The sequence below is a fragment of the Pseudophryne corroboree genome, chromosome 9 (genome assembly GCF_028390025.1).
Source record: "Pseudophryne corroboree isolate aPseCor3 chromosome 9, aPseCor3.hap2, whole genome shotgun sequence".
Taxonomy (NCBI): Eukaryota; Metazoa; Chordata; class Amphibia; order Anura; family Myobatrachidae; genus Pseudophryne; species Pseudophryne corroboree.
Genome location: NC_086452.1, coordinates 274893604 through 274918570, shown reverse-complemented (window position 1 = coordinate 274918570; position 24967 = coordinate 274893604). Strand labels below are relative to the sequence as shown.

The window sequence follows — 24967 nt, the reverse complement described above, 5'->3', positions numbered from 1 at the left end:
GACTGCCCGTTCCTTACCACTTCAGGGTTTTTAAACCCGTTTACTCACACGTGACCAATCATTCAAAATCAATACATCTGTGTATCTGAATACCACATTATAGTTATAACAAGTGTTTAAAACATAGAATGGATACAATATTACCAAAAATAGGACACATTAGTAAGTATTTAAAACTGGAATCATTAAAAAACACAGTGATTAAGCTTTACTGAATAATTAAAACAACAGCATCCACACTTGAAAACTCATATACACCGCATGGAAAAATGGAAAACACAAGAGAACATCATTAGTATGGTTGATACAAAAGTGTGTAACATACAATTATTTTTTTCATCATAAAAACCATTTAGTTTCAAAGTCGGCATTCAGTCCTTGTGGTCATAAAGTCCTCATCTTAAATATAGTCTTCATTTCTAATTTAGCCAAAGCTGACTGTATTTTTAACCCTCCAGTGTGGCTTGACTATTTTTATTCCACAAAAACTTTTCAGGGCTTTGATGTTACAATCGTGTTTATCTCTAAAATGCAGAGAAACATTGTGTTTATCATATCCTTTTTTTTTTATATTTCGGACATGCTCACTGAATCTGTCCTTAAGTGATCTGCTGGTTCGTCCGACATACTGGAGCCCGCAGATACACTCTAAAAGGTACACCACATTTTTGCTTCCGCAAGTGATGAATTCATCGATAGTTTGTTTGTGTATTGTTAGATACACATTCAGTGATTTTATTGTCTGTTTTACATGATTTACATAATGTGCAAGAACCACATCTAAAGAAACTCTTGGTGAGTATTCTAGTGGTTCATTTTTTCCACTGGAATCGCACTTCTCACCAGTTGATCTCTCAAATTGTCCGCTCGTTTGTAAATGAACCTGGGTTTTTCCATTATGTGGTTTTTCAGCAAAGGATCTTGGTTGAGAAGATGCCAATGCTTACATATGATCCTTTCCAATTCTTTATGATGTGAAGTATATTTAGTTATAAAAGATACCTCCTTCAAACCTCTCTTCTTATTTTTGTTTCTATTTTCCTGTAACATATCTTCTATATTTCCTGATCTTGCTTCCATTTTTGCTTTATAGATAATATTCTTATCATAGCCCTTTCTTAAAAATCTCTCTTCTATAATCTGCGCTTGACTGTCAAACGTCTACTTCTGTGCAATTTCTACGCAATCGTTGAAACTGTCCTTTTGGAATACCATTAATCCAGCTTCTCCGATGGTTGCTATCATAATGGCTAAATTAGAAATGAAGACTATATTTAAGATGAGGACTTTATGTCCACAAGGACTGAATGCTGACTAAATGGTTTTTATGATGAAAAAATAATTGCGTTACACACTTTTGTATCAACCATACTAATGATGTTCTCTTGTGTTTTCCATTTTTCCATGCGGTGTATATGAGTTTTCACGTGTGGATGCTGCTGTTTTAATTATTCAGTAAAGCTTAATCATTGTGTTTTTTAATGATTCCAGTTTTAAATACTTACTAATGTGTTCTATTTTTGGTAATATTGTATCCATTCTATGTTTTAAACACTTGTTATAACTATAATGTGGTATTCAGATAGACAGATGTATTGATTTTGAATGATTGGTCACGTGTGAGTAAACGGGTTTAAAAACCCTGAAGTGGAATCTCTGAAACGCGTCGACGCCCCCGTTGTTGAGAGACGCAGGACGCAAGGAGAGAGAGGTCGGTTCGATTCTATTCATCTGAAAGCTGCTGGTGCCCGTTGACTGCAGTAAGCGACCGCACAGACGCTGCACTGTGCTTCTCTTGTCCCTGCTATCCGGTCTTAATATAAGAACTTTTATTGGAACATTTTAATCTTTTATCTTGGATTAATCTTTTACGTGGCATTGTAATAAAAGAAACTCTTTCTACCCATCACATTTGTCTGACAAGAAAGATACCTTTTGATGAACGCGGGAAAGGATTTTAAAGTGAGTGTTTCCATATGGATATGGCTTGATGTGAGAGCTGATTTATTTAAAGATACCTTGATGTGCATGTGGGAATGAAATGAAATGCAAGTGAAACTGATCCATTTCATTTAATCCCTATGAAAATAAGAAATAAGGCAAGAGGAGCATTTGAAATAGAAATACCTATGGGGAATGAGGAAAGTTGCTGAGACACAAAGCATTGTTTATTAGTGTCATTATATATGTAATCTTTTCTGCACCTTTAAGCGCAGGTTGTTCATTCTTTTTTTGTTGTGTAGTATATCCATTTGGAATTAGATGTGTTCCTATTTTGAACAAACCAGCTGCTAAATAAGGTGAAAAAAAAGGAGCGCATGGTTTGGTGGGATGAATCTCATGATTGGACAGTCAATCTAGAGGGCTATACACTGTTTAGGAGAGACAGACTAAATAAAAAAGGTGGATGGGGTGTGTCTTTACGTAAAGCCGTTTTTAAAACCTGATATACGGGAAGATATTCAGGAGGGGACTGTAGACACTGTCGAGACATTATGGGTAGAAATTGCATGCGGGGGAAAAGGAATAAAAAAGTTAGTATTGGGTGTATGCTATAGGCCGCCTGGTATCAACGCATCTGATGAGGAATTGTTACTAAAGCAAATTGAAAGAGCAGCAGGAGTAGGGGACATAGTAGTGATGGGAGATTTTAACTATCCAGAGATAAACTGGAAAAACGATTCAAGTGATACTGCTAGGGGCAATATGTTTTTAAACACACTTAATGATAACTACTTAGTCCAACTAATTAAGGAACCAACTAGGTAGGTACAATGCAATCTTAGACCTGGTATTTACAAACAATGGGGATTTGGTATCCGGTATTATAGTAGGGGAACCCATAGGAAACAGCGACCACAATATGGTCACATTCAATATACGTTTCCATAAACAGCCCTATACTGGCTCAACTAGGACTCTAAACTAGCAAAGCAAATTTTGAAAAGATGAGGGTATTTTTCAGGGATATTGAATGGGAAGGTTTGTTTTTAGGAAAAAATACAACGGAGAAATGGTAGGTACTAAAATTCCTGCTAGCTAAAAATTCACTCAAATTTATTCCTATGCGCAGCAACAAAAGGAATAAAAATCATAAACCGATGTGGCTTAACAAAAAGATTAAGGAACTTATGGGCAAGAAAAGGCGAGCATTTAAAAAATACAAATCTGACGGGGAAGCAGAGTCATTTCAGCACTATAAGGAATGTAACAAAATTTGCAAAAAGGAAATAAGAGCGGCTAAAGTAGATACTGAAAAACTAGTAGCAAAGGAAAGCAAAGTGAATCCCAAAAAATTATTTAAATACATTAATAGCAAGAGATTAAAGAAGGAGAGTATAGGCCCTTTAAAAGACAAGTTGAGAGTCTTAAGCAAAAATGATAATGACAGCGGACATACTAAATTTGTTTTTTTCAACAGTATTCACTAGAGAGGACCCAATTCAGGGACTGACACACAATCTCAATAATGAGAATATCCCACTGATAGGTACTTATTTAAGCGAGGAAGTAGTCTGTGACCGATAAAAACATTTAAAGATAAATAAATCACCAGGGCCCGATGGTATTCACCCAAGGGTTCTAATGGAGCTTCACTCTGAACTGGCAAAACCGCTATCTTTGATCTTTAAGGATTCAGTTATATCAGGTATGGTTCCCAAAGACTGGCGTATAGCGGAAGTAGTGCCTATATTCAAAAAGGGAAGTAAAGCTGAACCAGGTAATTATAGACCAGTTAGTCTTACATCTATAGTGAGGAAAGTATTAGAAGGTATTCTAAGAGATAGTATTCAGAAGTTCCTTGAAGTCAATAAGGTCATTAAAAGGAATCAACATGGGTTTATGAAGGACAGATCCTGTCAAACCAACTTACTTGGCTTTTATGAAACAGTAAGCGCAAACCTAGATCAGGGTAAAGAGGTGGATGTAATCTTTTTAGACTTTGCCAAAGCGTTAGATACTGTACCACACATGAGACTTATCTACAAGCTACAAGAATCAGGGCTAAGAAGCACAATATGCACTGGAGTCAAAAACTGGTTAGATAATAGGGAGCAGCGCGTTGTGGTTAATGGATCTTTTTCAACTTGGACTGAAGTGCTAAGTGGTGTGCCACAACGCTCAGTATTAGGACCGCTATTGTTCAATATTTTCATTAACGACCTAACAGAAGGTCTAGAGAGCATGGTGTCAATTTTTGCAGATGATACCAAATTGTGTAAGGCTATAAATACAGAGGAGGATGCCGAGTCTCTTCAGAACGACTTGGTTAAATTAGAAGCATGGGCAGCCAAATGCAGAATGCGCTTCAACACAGACAAGAGTAAGGTAATGCACTGTGGTAACGAGAACAAAAATTACACCTACCTACTAAATGGGGTAAAATTAGAGGATTCTGTACTGGAAAAGGACTTAGGTGTCCTCATAGATAGCAAACTAAGCAGTAGTACCCAAGGTAGGACTGCAGCAAAGAAGGCTAATAAGATATTAGCATGCATAAAACGGGGTATTGATGCTAGGGACGAGAGTATTATACTCCCGTTATATAAATCACTAGTGAGGCCACATACTGTGTACAATTCTGGGCACCGTACTACAAAAAGGATATCCTGGAGCTAGAAAAGGTTCAGAGGAGGGCGACCAAACTAATTAAGGGCATGAAGACGATGGAATACAAGGAAAGGCTTGAAAGACTAGGCATGTTTACAATGGAAAAGCGGAGACTAAGAGGGGATATGATCTACATCTACAAATATATAAGGGGACAATACACAGAGCTTGCGCGGGACCTGTTTTTGGTTAGATCAACACAGGACTCGTGGACACTCGCTCAGGTTAGAGGAGAGGAGATTCCACACAATACGGCGTAAAGGCTTTTTCACGGTAAAGAAAATAAGTGTTTGGAATTCCCTGCCTGAGGGAGTTGTAATGGCGGATTCTGTCAACACCTTTAAGAATGGATTAGATAAATTCCTAAATTCCTAATGGATAAGGATATCCAGGGGTATGGTGCATAGTCATGCATTATAGTTACTATAAATAGGGATAAAATGCAACGGCTGACAGCAGCATCAGTCAGAAATTTTAGTCAAATCATCATGCATAGGAGACCACAAATAGGTTGAACTCGATGGACAATTGTCTTTTTTCAACCTCAGATACTATGTTACTATGTTACTTTGTAGTTCACATATTGTTTAGATTATTAGTCCCATTATGTTGTTGGGGTAGCTGTGCTATCCTGGTTTGGTTGGTGTTGCTCTCCTCTGTTCTGGCTAGCGCCCTCCTTTTTGGTTATGGTGGTGTGTTGGCTTGCTGCCTCACCACAGTTGTTTTTATTCCTTCTCTCATGGTATGTCCGTTTCCTCGGGCACAGTTTCCTAGGAGGGGCATAGAGGGGAGGAGCCAGCACACACATAGACACACTAAAGGTTTTTAATGCGCCAGTCTCCAGTGCATTCGATCTATACCCCATGGAATCCTAGTATTCACTACGGACAGTGAGAAAAGGAATTACCGGCAGGTATTAAATTCTTAAGATTATTATTATTATTATTTATTATATATTGTGTGTGTGTGTATGTATGTATGTGTATGTGTATGTGTGTGTGTGTGTATGTGTATATATATATATATATATATATATAATATAATATACAAATTTTTTTTTATGGTTACATTTACAAAATGTTTGTTGTAAATGTGCTGTAATTGTGTACTTGTAATTTATTTTCAACATTGTCAAGTATAACTCAGGCCAAAAAACATGTCTATTTATGTCTGAGTTCGTAGTGCGTGTGTGAACTTTCCATACTCTGACTCCGTTACAAGTTGTATGTTTAACATGGACAAAACATCTGGTTCTGACTTTTTCCTGGCCATTCTGCGTTAAAGCAGAAAGTGGCTGAGTTTTCATGGACTCAGCCGCTATTACATTGGCCTACTTTGCAAAATGTCTGACATTTACGGCTATGTCCGTAAAAGTCACTAATTTCTGCAAACTTTGCCACCATTACATCCCAGCCATAGAGTTTAAACATAAAGTTTTTATTACCATACAATTAAATCATTACAAATATATATTTTTTATTTTAACTTATATGATAGTGTGTTTTATGATGGTCCAGCTTTGGTCAGTCAGAAAGCTTTTTAAAGCTTATTCTTAGGGGTCCCCACTCATGTTAATTAGGGGATCCACAGTGATCATGTGGAATTATGTACCTGTATCTACCTGACATTACTTGTTTTGTTTGTGAGTCAATAACTTATTGTCATTTTTGTTATTACTGTTTTATTTACACATTGGTGGTCTGTATTTCTTCTTCGGGATTCATAGGGCTCCACAGGGAGAACATTGGGGGTTGAAGTTGGTGGATGAGAGTCCGGGCACCAAACAGCTAAGTTTTCCGAATGCTAGTCTCCTCTCCCCTATAACCCCCGCCTCCATGCTGAGGCAGGTCAGTTTTTTGTTGGTGCTAGCTGGAAGCTGGGATGCACCTATTACAGCGAGCTGCTATAGCAGCCCCATGCCTATAATTTTAAAGGTGTGTGTGTGTGGTGGTTTTTTTTTTTTTTTTTGACTGTCTGAGCTTGTCAGCGTTGTAAGTCTGCAGACTACAGTTCCATCACTCCCCGCAGGCGCCAAAACTCCCGCACGGCCAATGACAAAATGGGTGCTTGCGGCAGATGCGCACTTCGCATCTAGCACCGCTCACTGTGAGGACCCCAGGACTGCGTGGCTGGCATATGGGGGCAGGTAAGAGGGTCCCATATTAAAGGACCAGCATTTAAATCGCGGTCCGCCACTTGTCCCGGGAGACGGACCGCTGCTCTGGCGTGTACACGGGCACCGGTCAGGGATACCACTAGACCACCAGAGCATATAAGGCACACGTTTTAGTGTATACACTAAATTTATAAAGGCCTGTAGTACCTGGGGTGGAAGACCAGCAAGGGGAGGCGCTCTTAACAGCTCTTAACCTGTAGCCCCTTACCCAGCTTTGGGTGTCGGTCTACTGCAAATTCCCCACCCTTGAGCTGTAAGCACTCCCTCCTTACCTCAGAGACCAGGGTTGCCATCTTCAGCTTGCACCAAGCAAGGTCTCCATGAACACTGAGCTCAGTCTCCCTGTAAAAACGTCTCCAAGGAGCCAGGTTTTTACAAACACTTGTATCCTACCTGCTTTCCAAAACAGGCTTAATATTTAATTCAAGTGCTCATTGCAGTTATATTATTGTGTATTCATTTACATTGTATGTGACTTGTGGTAGTTCTGTCTGATTTATCTTTTTTTTTCTGCGTGCTCTATCTGTCCTATCGCTATCACTTCTCTTTATACCCTAGGGAGATGGGCTCTTTTAGGGTGGATGCCCGAGGAGTCTCGGCAGTTCAACTTTGCCGAGCGGTTACTTGGTCGGGTTCAAACACTTTTGCTAAGCTCTGCAAGTTTGATACCCTGGCTGATGGGGACCTCATGTTTGCTCAATCGGTGCTGCAGAGTCGCCCGCACTCTCCCGCCCGGTCTGGAGCTTTGGTATAAACCCCATGGTCCTTACGGAGTCCCCAGCATCCTCTAGGACGTTTCAGAAAATAGGATTTTAATACCTACCGGTAAATCCTTTTCTCTTAGTCCGTAGAGGCTGAATATAGTATTAATGGCACTATACTGGAAACTAATATGGAGGAGGAAAGGGATCTAGGAGTCACTATTTCTCTAACGTCCTAAGTGGATGCTGGGGACTCCGTAAGGACCATGGGGATTAGCGGCTCCGCAGGAGACTGGGCACAACTATAAAGAAAGCTTTTAGACTACTGGTGTGCACTGGCTCCTCCCACTAAGACCCTCCTTCAGACCTCAGTTAGATTCTTGTGCCCGGCCGAGCTGGATGCACACTAGGGGCTCTCCTGAGCACCTAGAAAGAAAGTATATTTAGGTTTTTTATTTTCAGTGAGATCTGCTGGCAACAGACTCACTGCAGCGAGGGACTAAGGGGAGAAGAAGCGAACCTACCTAACAGGTGGTAGTTTGGGCTTCTTAGGCTACTGGATACCATTAGCTCCAGAGGGATCGACCGCAGGACCCGACCTTGGTGTTCGTTCCCGGAGCCGCGCCGCCGTCCCCCTTACAGAGCCAGAAGCACGAAGAAGGTCCGGAAAATCTGCGGCAGAAGACTTCAGTCTTCACCAAGGTAGCGCACAGCACTGCAGCTGTGCGCCATTGCTCCTCATGTACACCTCATACTTCGGTCACTGATGGGTGCAGGGCGCTGGGGGGGGGGGCGCCCTGAGGGCAATTAATAACACCTTGGCTGGCAAAATATACATCATATATAGTCCCAGAGGCTATATAGATGTAAAATTACCCCTGCCAGTATCACAGAAAAAGCGGGAGAAAGTCCGCCGAAAAGGGGGCGGGGCTTCTCCCTCAGCACACTGGCGCCATTTTTCCCTCACAGTTCCGCTGGAAGGAAGCTCCCTGGCTCTCCCCTGCAGTCTGAGAATACTACAGAAGGGTAAAAAAGAGAGGGGGGGCACTAAATTTAGGCGCAGTATAGATATATATATATGTAATATATATAAAAAAGCAGCTATAGGGAAAACACTCATTGATAGTGGGATCCCAGTGTTATATAGCGCTCTGGTGTGTGCTGGCATACTCTCTCTCTGTCTCCCCAAAGGGCTTTGTGGGGTCCTGTCCTCTGTCAGAGCATTCCCTGTGTGTTTGCGGTGTGTCGGTACGGCTGTGTCGACATGTTTGATGAGGAGGCTTATGTGGAGGCGGAGCAGATGCCTGTAAATGTGATGTCACCCCCTGCGGGGTCGACACCTGAGTGGATGGTGCTGTGGAAGGAATTACGTGATAGTGTCGACTCCTTACATAAAAGGTTTGACGACATACCTAATGTGGGACAGCCGGCTTCTCAGCCTGTGCCTGCCCAGGCGTCTCAAAAACCATCAGGGGCTCTAAAACGCCCGCTACCTCAGATGGTTGACACAGATGTCGACACGGATACTGACTCCAGTGTCGACGACGAAGAGACTAATGTAACTTCCAGTAGGGCCACACGTTACATGATTGAGGCAATGAAAAATGTGTTGCACATTTCTGATGTTACCCCCGGTACCACAAAAAAGGGTACAATGTTTGGAGAGAAAAAATTACCAGTAGCTTTTCCTCCATCTGAAGAGTTAAATGAAGTGTGTGAAGAAGCGTGGGCTTCCCCTGATAAAAAGATGGTAATTTCTAAGAGGTTACTAATGGCGTACCCTTTCCCGCCAGAGGATAGGTCACGCTGGGAAACATCCCCTAGGGTGGATAAAGCGCTCACACGCTTGTCAAAGAAGGTGGCACTACCGTCTCCGGATACGGCCGCCCTGAAGGAATCTGCTGATAGAAAGCAGGAGGCTATCCTGAAATCTATATATACACACACAGGTGTGATACTGAGACCGGCTATAGCTTCAGCCTGGATGTGCAGCGCTGCTGCTGCGTGGTCAGATTCCCTGTCAGAAAATATAGATACCCTAGACAGGGACACTATTTTGCTGAACGTAGAGCATATAAAAGACGCACTTTTATACATGAGGGATGCACAGAGGGATATTTGCCGGCTGGCATCCAAAATTAGTGCAATGTCCATTTCTGCCAGGAGAGGGTTATGGACTCGGCAGTGGACAGGTGATGCAGATTCCAAACGACACATGGAAGTTCTGCCTTATAAGGGTGAGGAATTGTTCGAGGATGGTCTCTCGGACCTCGTTTCCACAGCAACAGCTGGGAAGTCTACATTTTTGCCCCATGTTCCCTCACAACCAAAGAAAGCACCGTATTATCAGGTACAGTCCTTTCGGCCCAATAGGGGCAAGCGGGTTAAAGGCGCGTCCTTTCTGCCCAGAGGAAGAGGTAGAGGGAAAAAGCTGCAGCATACAGCCAGTTCCCAAGAGCAAAAGTCCTCCCCCGCTTCTTCTAAGACCACAGCATGACGCTGGGGCTCCACAGGCAGAGCCAGGTACGGTGGGGGCCCGTCTCAAGCATTTCAGCAATCAGTGGGCTCGCTCACGGGTGGATCCCTGGATCCTTCAAATAGTATCTCAGGGGTACAAACTGGAATTCGAGACGTCTCCCCCCCGCCGTTTCCTCAAATCTGCCTTGCCAACCACTCCCTCAGGCAGGAAGGCAGTGTTACAGGCAATTCAAAAGCTGTATTCACAACAAGTGATAGTAAAGGTGCCCCTACTTCAACACGGAAGGGGTTACTATTCCACAATGTTTGTGGTACCGAAACCGGACGGTTCGGTGAGACCCATTTTAAATTTGAAATCTTTGAACACATATATCAAAAAATTCAAGTTCAAGATGGAATCGCTCAGGGCGGTTATTGCAAGCCTGGACGAGGGAGATTACATGGTATCGCTGGACATAAAGGATGCTTACCTACATGTCCCCATTTACCATCCTCACCAGGAGTACCTCAGGTTTGTGGTACAAGATTGTCATTACCAATTCCAGACGTTGCCGTTCAGTCTCTCCACGGCTCCGAGGGTCTTTACCAAGGTAATGGCGGAAATGATGATACTCCTTCGAAGGAAGGGAGTTTTCATTATCCCGTACTTGGACGATCTCCTGATAAAGGCGAGGTCCAGAGAGCAGTTGTTGGTAGGGGTAGCACTATCTCGGGAAGTGCTACAACAGCACGGCTGGATTCTAAACATTCCAAAGTCACAGCTGGTCCCTACGACACGCCTGCTGTTCCTAGGGATGGTTCTGGACACAGAACAGAGAAAAGTGGTTCTCCCGGAGGAGAAGGCCAAGGAGCTGTCATCTCTAGTCAGAGGCCTCCTAAAACCAAAACAGGTGTCGGTGCATCACTGCACGCGGATCCTGGGAAAAATGGTAGCTTCCTACAAAGTGATTCCATTCGGCAGGTTTCATGCAAGAACCTTTCAGTGGGACCTGTTGGACAAGTGGTCCGGATCGCATCTTCAGATGCATCGTCTGATAACCCTGTCTCCAAGGACAAGGGTGTCTCTGCTGTGGTGGCTGCAGAGTGCTCATCTTCAAGAGGGCCGCAGATTCGGCATACAGGACTGGGTCCAGGTGACCACGGATGCCAGCCTTCGAGGCTGGGGAGCAGTCACACAGGGAAGAAACTTCCAAGGACTATGGTCAAGTCAGGAGACTTCCCTGCACATAAATATTCTGGAACTAAGGGCCATTTACAATGCCCTAAGTCAAAACCAGCCGGTACTGATATAGTCAGACAACATCACGGCAGTCGCCCATGTAAATCGACAGGGCGGCACAAGAAGCAGGACGGCAATGGCAGAAGCCACAAGGATTCTCCGATGGGCGGAAAATCACGTGTTAGCACTGTCAGCAGTGTTCATTCCGGGAGTGGACAACTGGGAAGCAGACTTCCTCAGCAGGCACGACCTCCACCCGGGAGAGTGGGGACTTCATCCAGAAGTCTTTCAAATGATTGTAAACCAGTGGGAAAAACCACAGGTGGACATGATGGCGTCCCGCCTAAACAAAAAGCTAGAAAAATATTGCGCCGGGTCAAGAGACCCGCAGGCGATAGCTGTGGACGCTCTGGTAACACCGTGGGTGTACCGATCGGTTTATGTGTTCCCTCCTCTTCCTCTCATACCAAAGGTACTGAGGATAATAAGGAGAAGAGGAGTAAGAACTATACTCATTGTTCCGGATTGGCCGAGAAGAGCGTGGTATCCGGAACTTCAAGAAATGATGTCAGAGGACCCATGGCCTCTACCGCTCAGACAGGACCTGCTGCAGCAGGGGCCCTGTCTGTTCCAAGACTTACCGCGGCTGCGTTTGACGGCATGGCGGTTGAACACCGGATCCTGAAGGAAAAGGTCATTCCGGAGGTAGTCATTCCTACGCTGATAAAAGCTAGGAAAGAAGTAACCGCGAACCATTATCACCGCATATGGCGAAAATATGTTGCGTGGTGTGAGGCCAGGAAGGCCCTAACGGAAGAATTTCAGCTGGGCCGGTTCCTGCACTTCCTACAGTCAGGGGTGACTATGGGCCTTAAATTGGGTTCCATTAAGGTCCAGATTTCGGCTCTATCGATTTTCTTCCAGAGAGAATTGGCTTCACTACCTGAAGTTCAGACTTTTGTTAAGGGAGTGCTGCATATTCAGCCCCTTTTTGTGCCTCCAGTGGCACCTTGGGATCTCAACGTGGTGTTGGATTTCCTAAAGTCACATTGGTTTGAGCCACTGAAAACCGTGGATTTAAAATATCTCACGTGGAAAGTGGTCATGTTGTTGGCCTTGGCTTCGGCCAGGCGTGTTTCAGAATTGGCGGCTTTGTTATGTAAAAGCCCTTATCTGATTTTCCATATGGATAGGGCAGAATTGAGGACTCGTCCCCAGTTTCTCCCCAAAGTGGTATCAGCTTTTCATCTGAACCAACCTATCGTGCTGCCTGCGGCTACGAATGACTTGGAGGCTTCCAAGTTGTTGGATGTAGTCAGGGCCCTAAAAATGTATGTTTCCAGGACAGCTGGAGTCAGGAAGACTGACTCGCTTTTTATCCTGTATGCGCCCAACAAGTTGGGTGAACCTGCTTCTAAGCAGACTATTGCTCGCTGGATCTGTAGTACGATTCAGCTTGCACATTCTGCGGCTGGACTGCCGCATCCTAAATCTGTAAAAGCCCATTCCACGAGGAAGGTGGGCTCTTCTTGGGCGGCTGCCTGAGGGGTCTCTGCTCTTCAACTTTGCCGAGCTGCTACTTGGTCAGGGGCAAACACGTTTGCTAAATTCTACAAATTTGATACCCTGGCTGAGGAGGACCTTGAGTTCTCTCATTCGGTGCTGCAGAGTCATCCGCACTCTCCCGCCCGTTTGGGAGCTTTGGTATAATCCCCATGGTCCTTACGGAGTCCCCAGCATCCACTTAGGACGTTAGAGAAAATAAGAATTTACTCACCGGTAATTCTATTTCTCATAATCCGTAGTGGATGCTGGGCGCCCATCCCAAGTGCGGATTGTCTGCAATATTTGTATATAGTTATTGCTTAACTAAAGGGTTGAGCTATCTGTTGAGAGGCTCAGTTGTTATCATGCTGTTAACTGGGTATTGTATCACGAGTTATACGGTGTGATTGGTGTGGCTGGTATGAGTCTTACCCGGGATTCAAAATCCTTCCTACTTGTGTCAGCTCTTCCGGGCACAGTATCCTAACTGAGGTCTGGAGGAGGGTCTTAGTGGGAGGAGCCAGTGCACACCAGTAGTCTAAAAGCTTTCTTTATAGTTGTGCCCAGTCTCCTGCGGAGCCGCTAATCCCCATGGTCCTTACGGAGTCCCCAGCATCCACTACGGACTATGAGAAATAGAATTACCGGTGAGTAAATTCTTATTTTCAGGTGACTTAAAGGCAGGTAAGCAATGTAACAAAGCAATGAGGGAGGCTTGTCAGATGCTTGCCTGCATTGGGGGGGGGGGGGGGGGGGGAGAATCTGCAGCAGAAAGAAAGTAATAATAATGCCACTGTATAGGTCATTGGTATGGCCTCATCTAGAATACTGTGTTCAATCATATCTTCAAAAGGATATTAATACATTAGAGACTGTACAAAGAAGGGCTACTAAAATCATGCATGCCCTACATCAAAAGACATATCCAGAAAGACTAAAAAATCTCTATGTATAGTTGGGTGTAGTATGGTATGCCGGCGGCCGGGATACCGGCGGCCAGCATACCGGCGCCGGAATCCAGACCGCCGGCATACCGACAGCTGGGCCAGCGCAAATGAGCCCCTTGCGGGCTCGCTATGCTCGCCACGCGCGCCACGTTATCTATTCTCCCTTAAGAGGGGTGGTAGACCCCCCAAGAGGGAAAATAGTTGTCGGTATGCCGGATGTCGGGATTCCAGCGCCAGTATACTGAGTGCCGAGATCCCAACAGCCGGCATACTGAATGCCACCCGTGTAGTTTGGAGCAGAGAAGGGAAAGGGGGGACATGATAAAAACTTTTCAAATATATCAAAGGGTTTTAACTAAAGTCCAGGAGGGAAACATTCTCCAAATGAAGAGAAGCAATAGAACACGAGGACATGCACTGAGACTGCACGGGAGGTAGGTTCAAGGGAAATTTGAGGAAAAATTACTTTACAGAAAGGGTAGTGGACAAGTGGAATAGCCTCTCATCAGAGTTGGTAGAGGAGAAGACAGTAGAGCAATTTAAACATGCATGGGATAGACATAAGGTTATCCTTACAAAGAAATAAGGATCAAATAAGGTTTGAGATAAAAATATGGTAAAAAAGAGGCATACTAGATGGGCCAAGTGTCCTTATCTGCCATCAAATTCTATGTTTCAATGTTTAGACAAATGTGTAAACTTTAAAAATTTAAAGTGGAACTGCCTTTGAGAGAGAGAGAGAAAAGTTGACTGACTAGTCTATCTTATTTTATTATTGTCTAGGTTGTCAAGGAGTTCAAGTAGAAGAAATTTGGAGTTTAGAGCAAGAACACTTTGAAGATCTCCAGTAAGCTCTATTTTTACTAGCAATGTTCATTTAAACCGGCAAATTACATTAGATTTTGTAACCTTCCAAACAGCTTCCCTTTTATGCTCTAATTTCCCCTATTTAGATTTTGTGTGTTTAAAAAAACAGCAACAACAAAAAAACTGCCTCTTTGGCAAAATATGCCCCTATGGCCAGATCTCCTGCATCTCCTAGTTCCTCAGCAGCACCTTGGTCTGCAAATTAATATCACTATACAGGTTGAGTATCCCATATCCAAATATTCCGAAATACGGAATATTCCGAAATACGGACTTTTTTGAGTGAGAGTGAGATAGTGAAACCTTTGTTTTCTAATGGCTCAATGTACACAAACTTTGTTTAATACACAAAGTTATAAAAAATATTGTATTAAATGACCTTCAGGCTGTGTGTACAAGGTGTATATGAAACATAAATGAATTGTGTGTATGTACACGGACTTTGTTTAATGCAGAAAGTTATTAAAAATATTGTCTAAAATGACCTTCAGGCTGTGTGTATAAGGTGTATATGAAACATAATTCCTTCTGTGCTTAGATTTAGGTCCCATCGCCATGATATCTCATTATGGTATGCAATTATTCCAAAATACGGAAAAATCCGATATCCAAAATACCTCCGGTCCCAAGCATTTTGGATAAGGGATACTCAACCTGTATTACTATATTATATTTTTTTTCTGACATTGAAACCACATTCTCACTTGCTCATCCCAGATATAGGGGCCAATTCAATTGTTTGTTTTTGGACGCCTAATAACTCCGCCACTGTATGCGCATCATTCGTGCCCGTTCCGGCGTTCCCGATCGGCACAATTCACATTTCTGCTGCGGGGTACAGTGGGCTCCACAAGGATTCACATCGGGGTGTAGAGTAGGATCTTGATCCGAGCCACCAACAGGCTCAAAGCTTTTGACTGTTCCCAAGATGCTCAGCTCCTCCTCTATAACCCCGCCTCCATGCACAGGGAGCTCAATTTTGTAAGTTGGTGCCATGTAATAAGCAGGCATACAACAGGGGTGCTGTTCCTGCAGCCCTAAGAAAACGATTTTAAGAAGAAAAGAATAACTGAAGACTTCAAGGGCTGCAGCAGTGATAGATGTCAGTCAGACATCCCCTGCTGCAGCTCCATCACTCCCCCAGCGGCACTGTATACTCCCGCGCCCTGGTTGCCAGGTAACTACAGCGGAGGCTCCAGTGTTCTTCCATGTTAGTCACACACTCGCCACTGTCTCCTGGATCGCGTGGCCGCATACAGGGGAAGGTAAGGGGTCTCTTTGGGCTGCTGTAATCACGATCTGGCGCTGGCGTGGACACTGTAAAGGGCAGATATAACTGTGAGGTGAACCTTGAGGCACTACAAAACGAGTTTTCTGGATAGTGTTTGAATTGCACTTTGATTGTGAAGTCGAATTGGATGCGTTAAAAAGGAAGTACACGGACTTACCTTTGATTCACTTCAGTTTGCACCCATAGTTCGAGGTTCAATCAGATGCACCAAAAAGGAAATATTCACAGCAATTCCATACATTGTGTATATTGATACATATTGGTGAAGCCAAATTGATGATAACCGCTGATGAAGTCCTAACGGACGAAACACGTCGGGTTTCTATGAATTTGTGAATAGATCATACACTTGAATTCGGGTTTAAGAATTAACACTTCACCTAACAACAGATAACGGCCCTCATTCCGAGTTGTTCGCTCGCTAACAGATTTTAGCAGCATTGCACACGCTAGGCCGCCGCACTCTGGGAGTGTATCTTAGCATAGCAGAATTGCGAACGAAAGATTAGCAGAATTGCAAATAGAAATTTCTTAGCAGTTTCTGAGTAGTTCGATCAGCTCAGCCCATTTCGTTCCTGGTTTGACGTCATAAACACGCCCTGCGTTCGGCCAGCCACTCCCCCGTTTCTCCAGACACTCCCGCGTTTTATCCTGGCACGCCTGCGTTTTTCCGCACACTCCCAGAAAACGGTCAGTTTCCGCCCAGAAACACTCACTTCCTGTCAATCACACTCCGATCACTTCAACGATGGAAATTCTTCGTTCGGACGTGAGTAAATCTACTAAGTTTTGTGCTAAAATATTTAGCGCATGCGCACTGCATACCATGCGCATTTTTGACTTAATCGGTCCATTGCGAAAACCGTCAACGAGCGAACAACTCTGAATGACCCCTAACATCTAATGACTATATAACAGATTATTGCAAATGAATGTATTACTCAATTAACATGTATGATCTATACTGAGTATTATTTTGTATTGCTAGTCTAGTGCAGTCTTATTGTATGCTATAACCTATAAGCATTGTATATTATAACTTTGTTTGTGTGCATATAGCTGCTGCGTGTCTGCCATTCGTGTATTTCACTTAGCCTGCTACCCCTATATTCTGTAACCTGAGGGGGCTAAGGGCGTCAGGTTTATTAGCTAATATAGGTATTTCACAAGATTATACTTACTGCGTATTTTTCTCTGTGATTTATAGTCAACATATATCTCTTGGATTCCCGGTTTGTACTGATACACTACACTGGGAGTTCTTGCTAGATATAGTTCTGCTAATATTGTACTAGGTTGCCTGATGGGATCAGTACGAGATCCCGGTGGTAGGAATCCCTGACCGGCACAATCCCGACAGGATTGTGCGCAACACAGGGGGGTGAGCGCAACGCACTCCCTTGCGGGCTTGCTGCGCTCACCACGCTGCGGGCTTGCTGCGCTCACCACGCTGCGGGCACGGTGCCTCGCTACGCTTGGCACACTAATTTATTCTCCCTCTATGGGTGTCGTGGACACCCACAGAGGGAGAATGTCGGGATTGTGCCGGTCGGTATTCCCACCGCCGGGATTCCGTCCGGTGGGATCTTGACCGCATCCCTGCCTGATATTGAGCTTATCATTATTTCTCTAACGTCCTAGTGAATGCTGGGGACTCCGTAAGGACCATGGGGAGTAGACAGGCTCCGCAGGAGACTGGGCACTCTAAGGAAGAATTAGGACTACTGGTGTGCACTGGCTCCTCCCTCTATGCCCCTCCTCCAGACCTTAGTTAGAACTAGTGATGAGCGAGGTTCGGTTTTACTCGGTTTTACTCGGTTCTCAAAACGGCATCTTATTGGCTATCCAAAACACGTGACATCCGTGAGCCAATAAGATGCCGTTTTGAGAACCGAGTAAAACCGAGTAAAACCGAGTAAAACCGAATCCGCTCATCACTAGTTAGAATCTGTGCCCGGACGGAGCTGGGTGCATTTTAGTGAGCTCTCCTGAGCTTGCTAATAAGAAAGTATTTTAGTTAAGTTTTTTATTTTCAGAGAGCTTCTGCTGGCAACAGACTCTCTGCTACGTGGGACTGAGGGGAGAGAAGCAAACCTACTAACTGCGGCTAGGTTGCGCTTCTTAGGCTACTAGACACCATTAGCTCCAGAGGGATCGAACACAGGAACTTAACCTTGGTCGTCCGTTCCCGGATCCGCGCCGCCGTCCCCCTCGCAGAGCCAGAAGACAGAAGCCGGCGGGTGAAGCAAGAAGACGTCAAAATCGGCGGCAGAAGACTCCTGTCTTCATATGAGGTAGCGCACAGCACTGCAGCTTTGCGCCATTGCTCCCACATTACACCCACACACTCCGGTCACTGTAGGGTGCAGGGCGCAGGGGGGGGGCGCCCTGGGCCTCAATTGAGTACCTCCTGGCAAAATAGGGCATATATACAGCTGGGCACTGTATATATGCATGAGCCCCCGCCATTATTTTTACACAAAATCGCGGGACAGAATCCCGCCGCTGAGGGGGCGGGGCTTCTTCCTCAGCACTCACCAGCGCCCTTTTCTCTCCACAGAAGCACGATAGAAGAGGGTGAAAAAGAGAGGGGGGCACATAAATTTGGCGTAAAAACAATATATACAGCAGCTACTGGGTTAACACTAAGTTACTGTGTGATTCCTGGGTCATATAGCGCTGGGGTGTGTGCTGGCATACTCTCTCTCTGTCTCTCCAAAGGGCCTTGTGGGGGAACTGTCTTCAAATAGAGCATCCCCTGTGTGTGTGTGATGTGTCGGTATGTGTGTGTCGACATGTCTGAGCTAAAAGGCTCCCCTACGGAGGAGATGGAGCAAATATGTGTGTGAGAGGGTGTCTCCGTCGACATTGCCGACACCTGTTTGGATATGTGCTAAGGTGAATTTATTGCACAAAAGATTAGAGAACAGACAGGAAATCTACCCATGTCTGTCCCTATGGCGCAGAGACCTTCAGTCTCACAATGCTCACTATCCAAAATAATAGACACTGATATCGACACAGAGTTTGACTCCAGTGTCAACTACGATAACGCAAAGTTACAGCCAAAATGGCAGAAAAGTATTCAATATATGATTATTGTAATAAAGATGATTGGCATATCACTGATGACTCATCTGTCCCTGCCACAAGGGTACACATGTTTAAGGGGAAGAAAGCTGAGGTAAATTTCTCTCCTCTCATGAGGAAAAAGAGCGGGAATCTCCAGACAAGAGACTGCAGCTTCCCACAAAGAATTCTCAGGCAGTATCCTTTCCCCACTAGTGCCAGGATGTGATGGGAATCTTCCCCTAAGGTGTCACGTTTGCCCAGAAGGTAGCCCTAGCTATTCTCAGGGATCCTGCAGATAGCGTGCACATGCTGGTACACTATTCAGACCGGCGATTGTATCGGCATGGGTTTATAGCGCTGTGGCGGCGTGGACAGTTACCTTATCAGCAGAAATTGAGACCCTAGTATGTGTGTGTGTGTGTGTGTGTGTGTGTGTGTGTATGTATGTATGTATATATATATATATAAAATGTGTGTGTGTGTGTATGTATGTATATATATATATATATATATTAAAGATGCTGTCATAAGAGATATATATAATCAAACATGCCCAAAGAGACATGAGTATACTGGGTACTAGTCAAAGCTGTGTAGATTTCTGCTTGACGTGTCCTGTAGAATATGCAATGGACAGATGATGCCAACTTAAGTGGCATAGGGAAGGCTGAGGATGGTGTGGAGAAGGGTTCTCGGACCTGGTCTCCACAGCTATAGCTGGTAATTCTGATATTTTGCCTTATATTCCTGCACAGCCTAGGAAAGCACGTCATTATCAAATGCAGCCTTTCGAACAAAGAAACAAGAAAGTCCGAGGTGCGTCCTTTCTTGCCAGAGGCGGGGCCAGAGGAAAGAAGTGGCACAATACAGCTAGTTCCCAGGAACAGAAGTGCTCCCAGGCCTCTATGAAAATCCACCGCATGTCGCTGGGGCTCCACAGGCGGAGCTAGGGCCGGTGGGGGCACGCTTTCGTAAGTACAGCCACAAGTGGGTTCACTCCCTGTTAGATCCCTGGGCAAAAGATATTGTGTCTCGGGGATATAAGCTGGACTTTGAGAAAGATGCCTCCTCACTGACGGCCCTGCCGGCTTCCACCCACGAGAGGGAAACAGGGTTAACTGCAATTCACAAATTGTATCTTCAACAGGTGGTGGTCAAGGTTCCCCTCCTTCAACAAGGTTGGGGGTTATTATTCGACCATGTTGTAGTCCTGAAACCAGACAGTTCGGTCAGACCCATATTGATTTTAAAATCCCTGAACATATACCTGAAAGGGTTCAAGTTCAAGATGGAATCGCTAAGAGCGGTCATTGCAAGCCTGAAAAGGGGGAGATTTTATGGTGTCTTGGGGAAAAAAGGAGGTATACCTTCATGTCCCCATTAATTTACCTCATCAGGCGTACCTCAGAATTGCGATACGGGATTGTCATTACCAATTTCAGACGTTGCCGGTTGGTCTCTCCACGGGCCCGAGAATATTCACCAAGGTAATGGCGGAAATGATGGTGCTCCTGCGGAAGCAAGGTGTCACTATTATCACGTACTTGGTCGATCTCCTCATAAAAGCGAGATCAAGAGAGCAGTTGCTGAACAGCGTATCACTTTTTCTGGAAGTGTAACGGCAACACGGCTGGATTCTATGTATTCCAAAGTCGCAGTTCGTTCCTACAGCTCATCTGCCTCTTCTAGGCATGATCCTAGAGACAGACCAGAAAAGGGTTTAACTCCCGATAGAGAGAGTTCAGGACCTCGTGACACTGGTCAGAAATCTATAAAAACTAAAACAGGTGTCAGTGCATAACTGCACTCGAGTCCTGGGAAGGATGGTGGCATCATACGAGGCCATTCCCTTCGGCAGGTTCCATGCGAGGACCTTCCAATGGGACGTACTGGACAAATGGTCCGGATCACATCTTCAGATGCATCGGTTAATCACCCTATCCCCCAGGGCCAGGGTGTCTCTCCTGTGGTGGCTGCAGAGTGCTCACCTTCTCGAAGGTCGCAGATTCGGCATTCAGGACTGGGTCCTGGTGACCACGTATGCAAGCCTCCGAGGGTGGGCGGCAGTCACACAGGGAAGAAATTTCCAAGGGCGGTGGTCAAGTCAGGAGACTTGCCTTCACATCAATATCCTGGAATTAAGGGCCATTTCCAACGCCCTAAGTCAAGCGGAGAACCTGCTTCACGACAAATCGGTGCTGATTCAGTCAGACAACATCACCGCAGTGCCTCATGTGAACCGCCAAGGCGGCACAAGGAGCAGAGTGGCGATGGCGCAAGCCACCAGAATTCTTCGCTGGGCGGAGAATCACGTAAGAGTACTGTCAGCAGTGTTCATTCCGGGAGTGGACAACTGGGAAGCAGTCTTCCTCAGCTGGCACGACCTCCACACGGGAGAGTGGGGACTTCATCAAGAAGTCTTCACGCAGATTGCAAGGCGGTGGGAACTGCCACAGGTGGACATGATGGCATCCCGCCTCAACAAAAAGCTACAGAGATATTGCTCCAGGTCAAGAGACCCTCAGGCGATTGCTGTAGACGCATTAGTGACACCGTGGGTGTTCCAGTCGGTTTATGCGTTTCCTCCTCTTCCTCTCATAACAAAGGTGCTGAGAACCATAGGAAAAGGAGGAGTGAGAACAATACTCATTGTTCCGGATAGGCCAAGAACGACTTGGTATCCAGATCTGCAAGAAATGCTCACAGAGGACCCATGGCCTCTGCCTCTCAGACAGGACTTGTTGCAGCAGGGGCCCTGTCTGTTCCAAGACTTACCGCGGCTGCGTTTGCTGGCATGGCGGTTGAACGCCGGATCCTGGCAGAAAAGGCATTCCGGATGAGGTTATTCCTACGCTGATAAAGGCTAGGAAGGAGGTGACGGCTAAACATTATCACCGTATATGGCGGAAAAAAAAAATGTTGCTTGGTGTGAGGCCAGGAATGCCCCTACGGAGGAATTCCAGCTGGGCCGTTAACTTCACTTCCTACAGTCGGGAGTGACATTGGGCATGAATTTGGGTTCCATTAGGGTCCAGATTTCGGCCCTATCCATTTTCTTTCAAAAAGAACTGACTTCTCTTCCTGAAGTCCAGATGTTGTATAGGGAGTGCTGCATATTCATCCCCCTTTTGTGCCACCAGTGGTACCTTGGGATCTTAACGTGGTGGTGAGTTTCCTGAAATCTCACTGGTTTGAGCCACTTAAGACCGTGGAGTTAAAATATCTCACGTGGAAAGTGGTCATGCTATTGGCCTTAGCTTCGGCTAGGCGTGTGTCAGAATTGGCGGCTTTGTCATGTAAAAGCCCCTATCTGGTTTTCCATATGGACAGGGCAGGATTACGGACTCGTCCGCAATTTCTGGCGAAGGTGGTGTCATCTTTTTCATTTGAACCAACCTATTGTGGTGCCTGCGGCTACTCGTGACTTGGAGGATTCCAAGTTACTAGATGTAGTTAGGGCTTTGAAGATTTACGTTGCCAGAATGGCTAGAGTCAGGAAAACTGACTCGCTGTTTATCCTGTATGTATCCAACAAGCTGGGTGCTCCTGCTTCAAAGCAAACTATTGCTCGCTGGATCTGTAACACGATTCAGCAGGCTCATTCTGCGGCTGGATTGCCGCATCCAAAATCAGTAAAAGCCCATTTCACAAGGAAGGTGGGCTCTTCTTGGGTGGCTGGCCGAGGGGTCCCGGCATTAGCTTTGCCGAGCAGCTACTTGGTCGGGTTCAAACACTTTTGCAAAATTCTACAAGTTTGATACCCTGGCTGAGGAGGACCTTGTGTTTGCTCATTCGGTGCTGCAGAGTCATTCGCACTCTCCCGCCCGTTTGGGAGCTTTGGTATAATCCCCATGGTCCTTACGGAGTCCCCAGCATCCACTAGGACATTAGAGAAAATAAGATTTTACTTACCGGTAAATCTATTTCTCGTAGTCGTAGTGGATGCTGGGCGCCCGTCCCAAGTGCGGACTTCTTCTGCAATACTTGTATATAGTTATTGCTTAACTAAGGGTTATGTTATGTTTGCATCAGGTTGTCTGATGCTCTGTTATTGTTCATACTGTTAACTGGGTAAGTTATCACAAGTTATACGGTGTGATTGGTGTGGCTGGTATGAGTCTTACCCTGGATTCCAAAATCCTTTCCTTGTAATGTCAGCTCTTCCGGGCACAGTTTCCTTAACTGAGGTCTGGAGGAGGGGCATAGAGGGAGGAGCCAGTGCACACCAGTAGTCCTAATTCTTTCTTAGAGTGCCCAGTCTCCTGCGGAACCCGTCTATTCCCCATGGTCCTTACGGAGTCCCCAGCATCCACTACGGACTACGAAAAAAATAGATTTACCTAGTAAGTAAAATCTTATTATCAGCTACAAGGGGCAACGGAACTGGGGCTGATCCCATATTGAGTGGAGGTGATGCTGCAGACACATTTGAGGAAAACATGGCAGCAGAGAGTTCAGGTTCAGAGGGTTCCTTACCCCCAGTGGGTTGTAGCAACGGGGGTCCACAGTGACCCACCCTGGGCTACTTTCTCCACGTTATTAAATATGCTGGTAACTAAACTTACGCCCCCTATTGGACCTCCTATGCCAGTGCAGCAGTTTATGGTCCCTGCAGTCAATCCGCCATGGGCAGATCAGATATCTTCTCAGTTACAGCACTTAAACCAATCGCTGACTAAAAAGAAGTCTAACTCTATCCCACCTAAGACTAAGAAGTCTTCTAAACGGGCCGCTACTTCCTCACAATCCACCACTGTTACAGAAACCTCCTCTGATGAGCATGGCGCATATACTGACCCCACGGACTCTGGCTCAGATATTGCAGATGGGGAAGGGCGGTCACAGGTGGATGTCCCTGATTTGTTTGAGACTATCAGGCTGATTCTTCATATTTCTGATGAACCCGAGCCTGAGGCTCTATCTAAAAATCTGGACAGATTTAAACGTAAGTGTTAGGCTCCGGAGCCTTATCTCCGGCGGGTGCTTCCGCGGGTTACCATCCCGCTGGTTGGTGCGGCGGCAGGGAGCTGCTGGCGGCGGGTCTTTCTGGACGGATGTACGGCTGCCAAGGGCAGAGGGTCTGGAGAGCTGGGCGCTGCGGCGGGGATCGATGCGGTAAGGTCCTCTAGTGGTGACACAGAATAGTGTGTCAGAGACAGACGCTGGCTAAAGCTGTGTGCTAACAGCAAAGTATGTCTCCTGTGCTGGGGGCAGCCTTGTTGGAGACCAGAGTATTACCAATGAAGTTTCCAATCTGTGTCCAGCCAATTCTGCGTGTTCTCCCCTTACAAAAGGGGTCTGGCTCAGAGTGCCAGTGCTTCATGTTACCTCCTTGTGAAAGGTTCTCCTGCTCTGTGCTCCCGGGTTACTTCTGGTACCCTGGTCCTGGTTGCTCTCATCCATCGGTTACCTAAACGCTGCTGCAGTCCTGCTGTCTAAGTCCGTTGCCACTCGTGGAAGCGCTCACTTGGTCCCAGGTCGTAGAGGAGCTCCAGGTGCTAATGGCGGTTTCCGCAGACGTCTTCATTTCTTCAAAGTCCAAGTTCTTCAGCCTCGTCTTTCAATCACAAACCACAGTCCTCATTTCTTCAAAGTCCAAGTTCTTCAGCCTCGTCTTTCAATTACAAACCACAGTCTTAATTTCTCATACGTCCTAGAGGATGCTGAGGTCACATCAAGAACCATGGGGTATAGACTGGATCCGCAGGAGACATAGGCACTTTAAGACTTTCAAAGGGTGTAAACTGGCTCCTCCCTCTAAGCCCCTCCTCCATACTCCAGTTTTAGACTTGTGCCCAGGCAGACTGGATGCACTCTGAGGAGCTCTACCGAGTTTCTCTGAAAAGACTTTGTTAGGTTTTTTATTTTAAGGGAGATCTGCTGGCAACAGTCTCCCTGCTTCGTGGGACTTAGGGGAGAGAAGTCAGACCTACTTCTGCGAGTTTAAAGGCTCTGCTTCTTTGGCTACAGGACACCATTAGCTCCTGAGGGTCTGATTGCTAGGTACGCCTAGATGCTCATTCCCAGAGCCGGCCGTCACCCCCCTTACAGAGCCAGAAG

General features: G+C 45.5%; 1 protein-coding gene across 3 annotated transcripts in view; it reads left to right on the top strand.

Moving 5' to 3' along the window:
- Positions 1-24967, top strand: part of UCHL5 (ubiquitin C-terminal hydrolase L5) — a 667016-nt gene that overhangs the window by 141976 nt on the left and 500073 nt on the right. For 2 of the 3 annotated variants that reach the window (XM_063940311.1, XM_063940310.1), the window contains one exon: positions 14461-14524. The exons of the other annotated variant lie outside the window; for it this stretch is intronic. Coding sequence is in view for 1 of the 2 variants with exons in the window: in XM_063940310.1 (XP_063796380.1) it covers positions 14461-14524 (64 nt within the window). In the remaining variant the exon portion in view is untranslated. The remainder of the gene's footprint in view (positions 1-14460; positions 14525-24967) is intronic. 3 annotated transcript variants of the gene reach the window in all.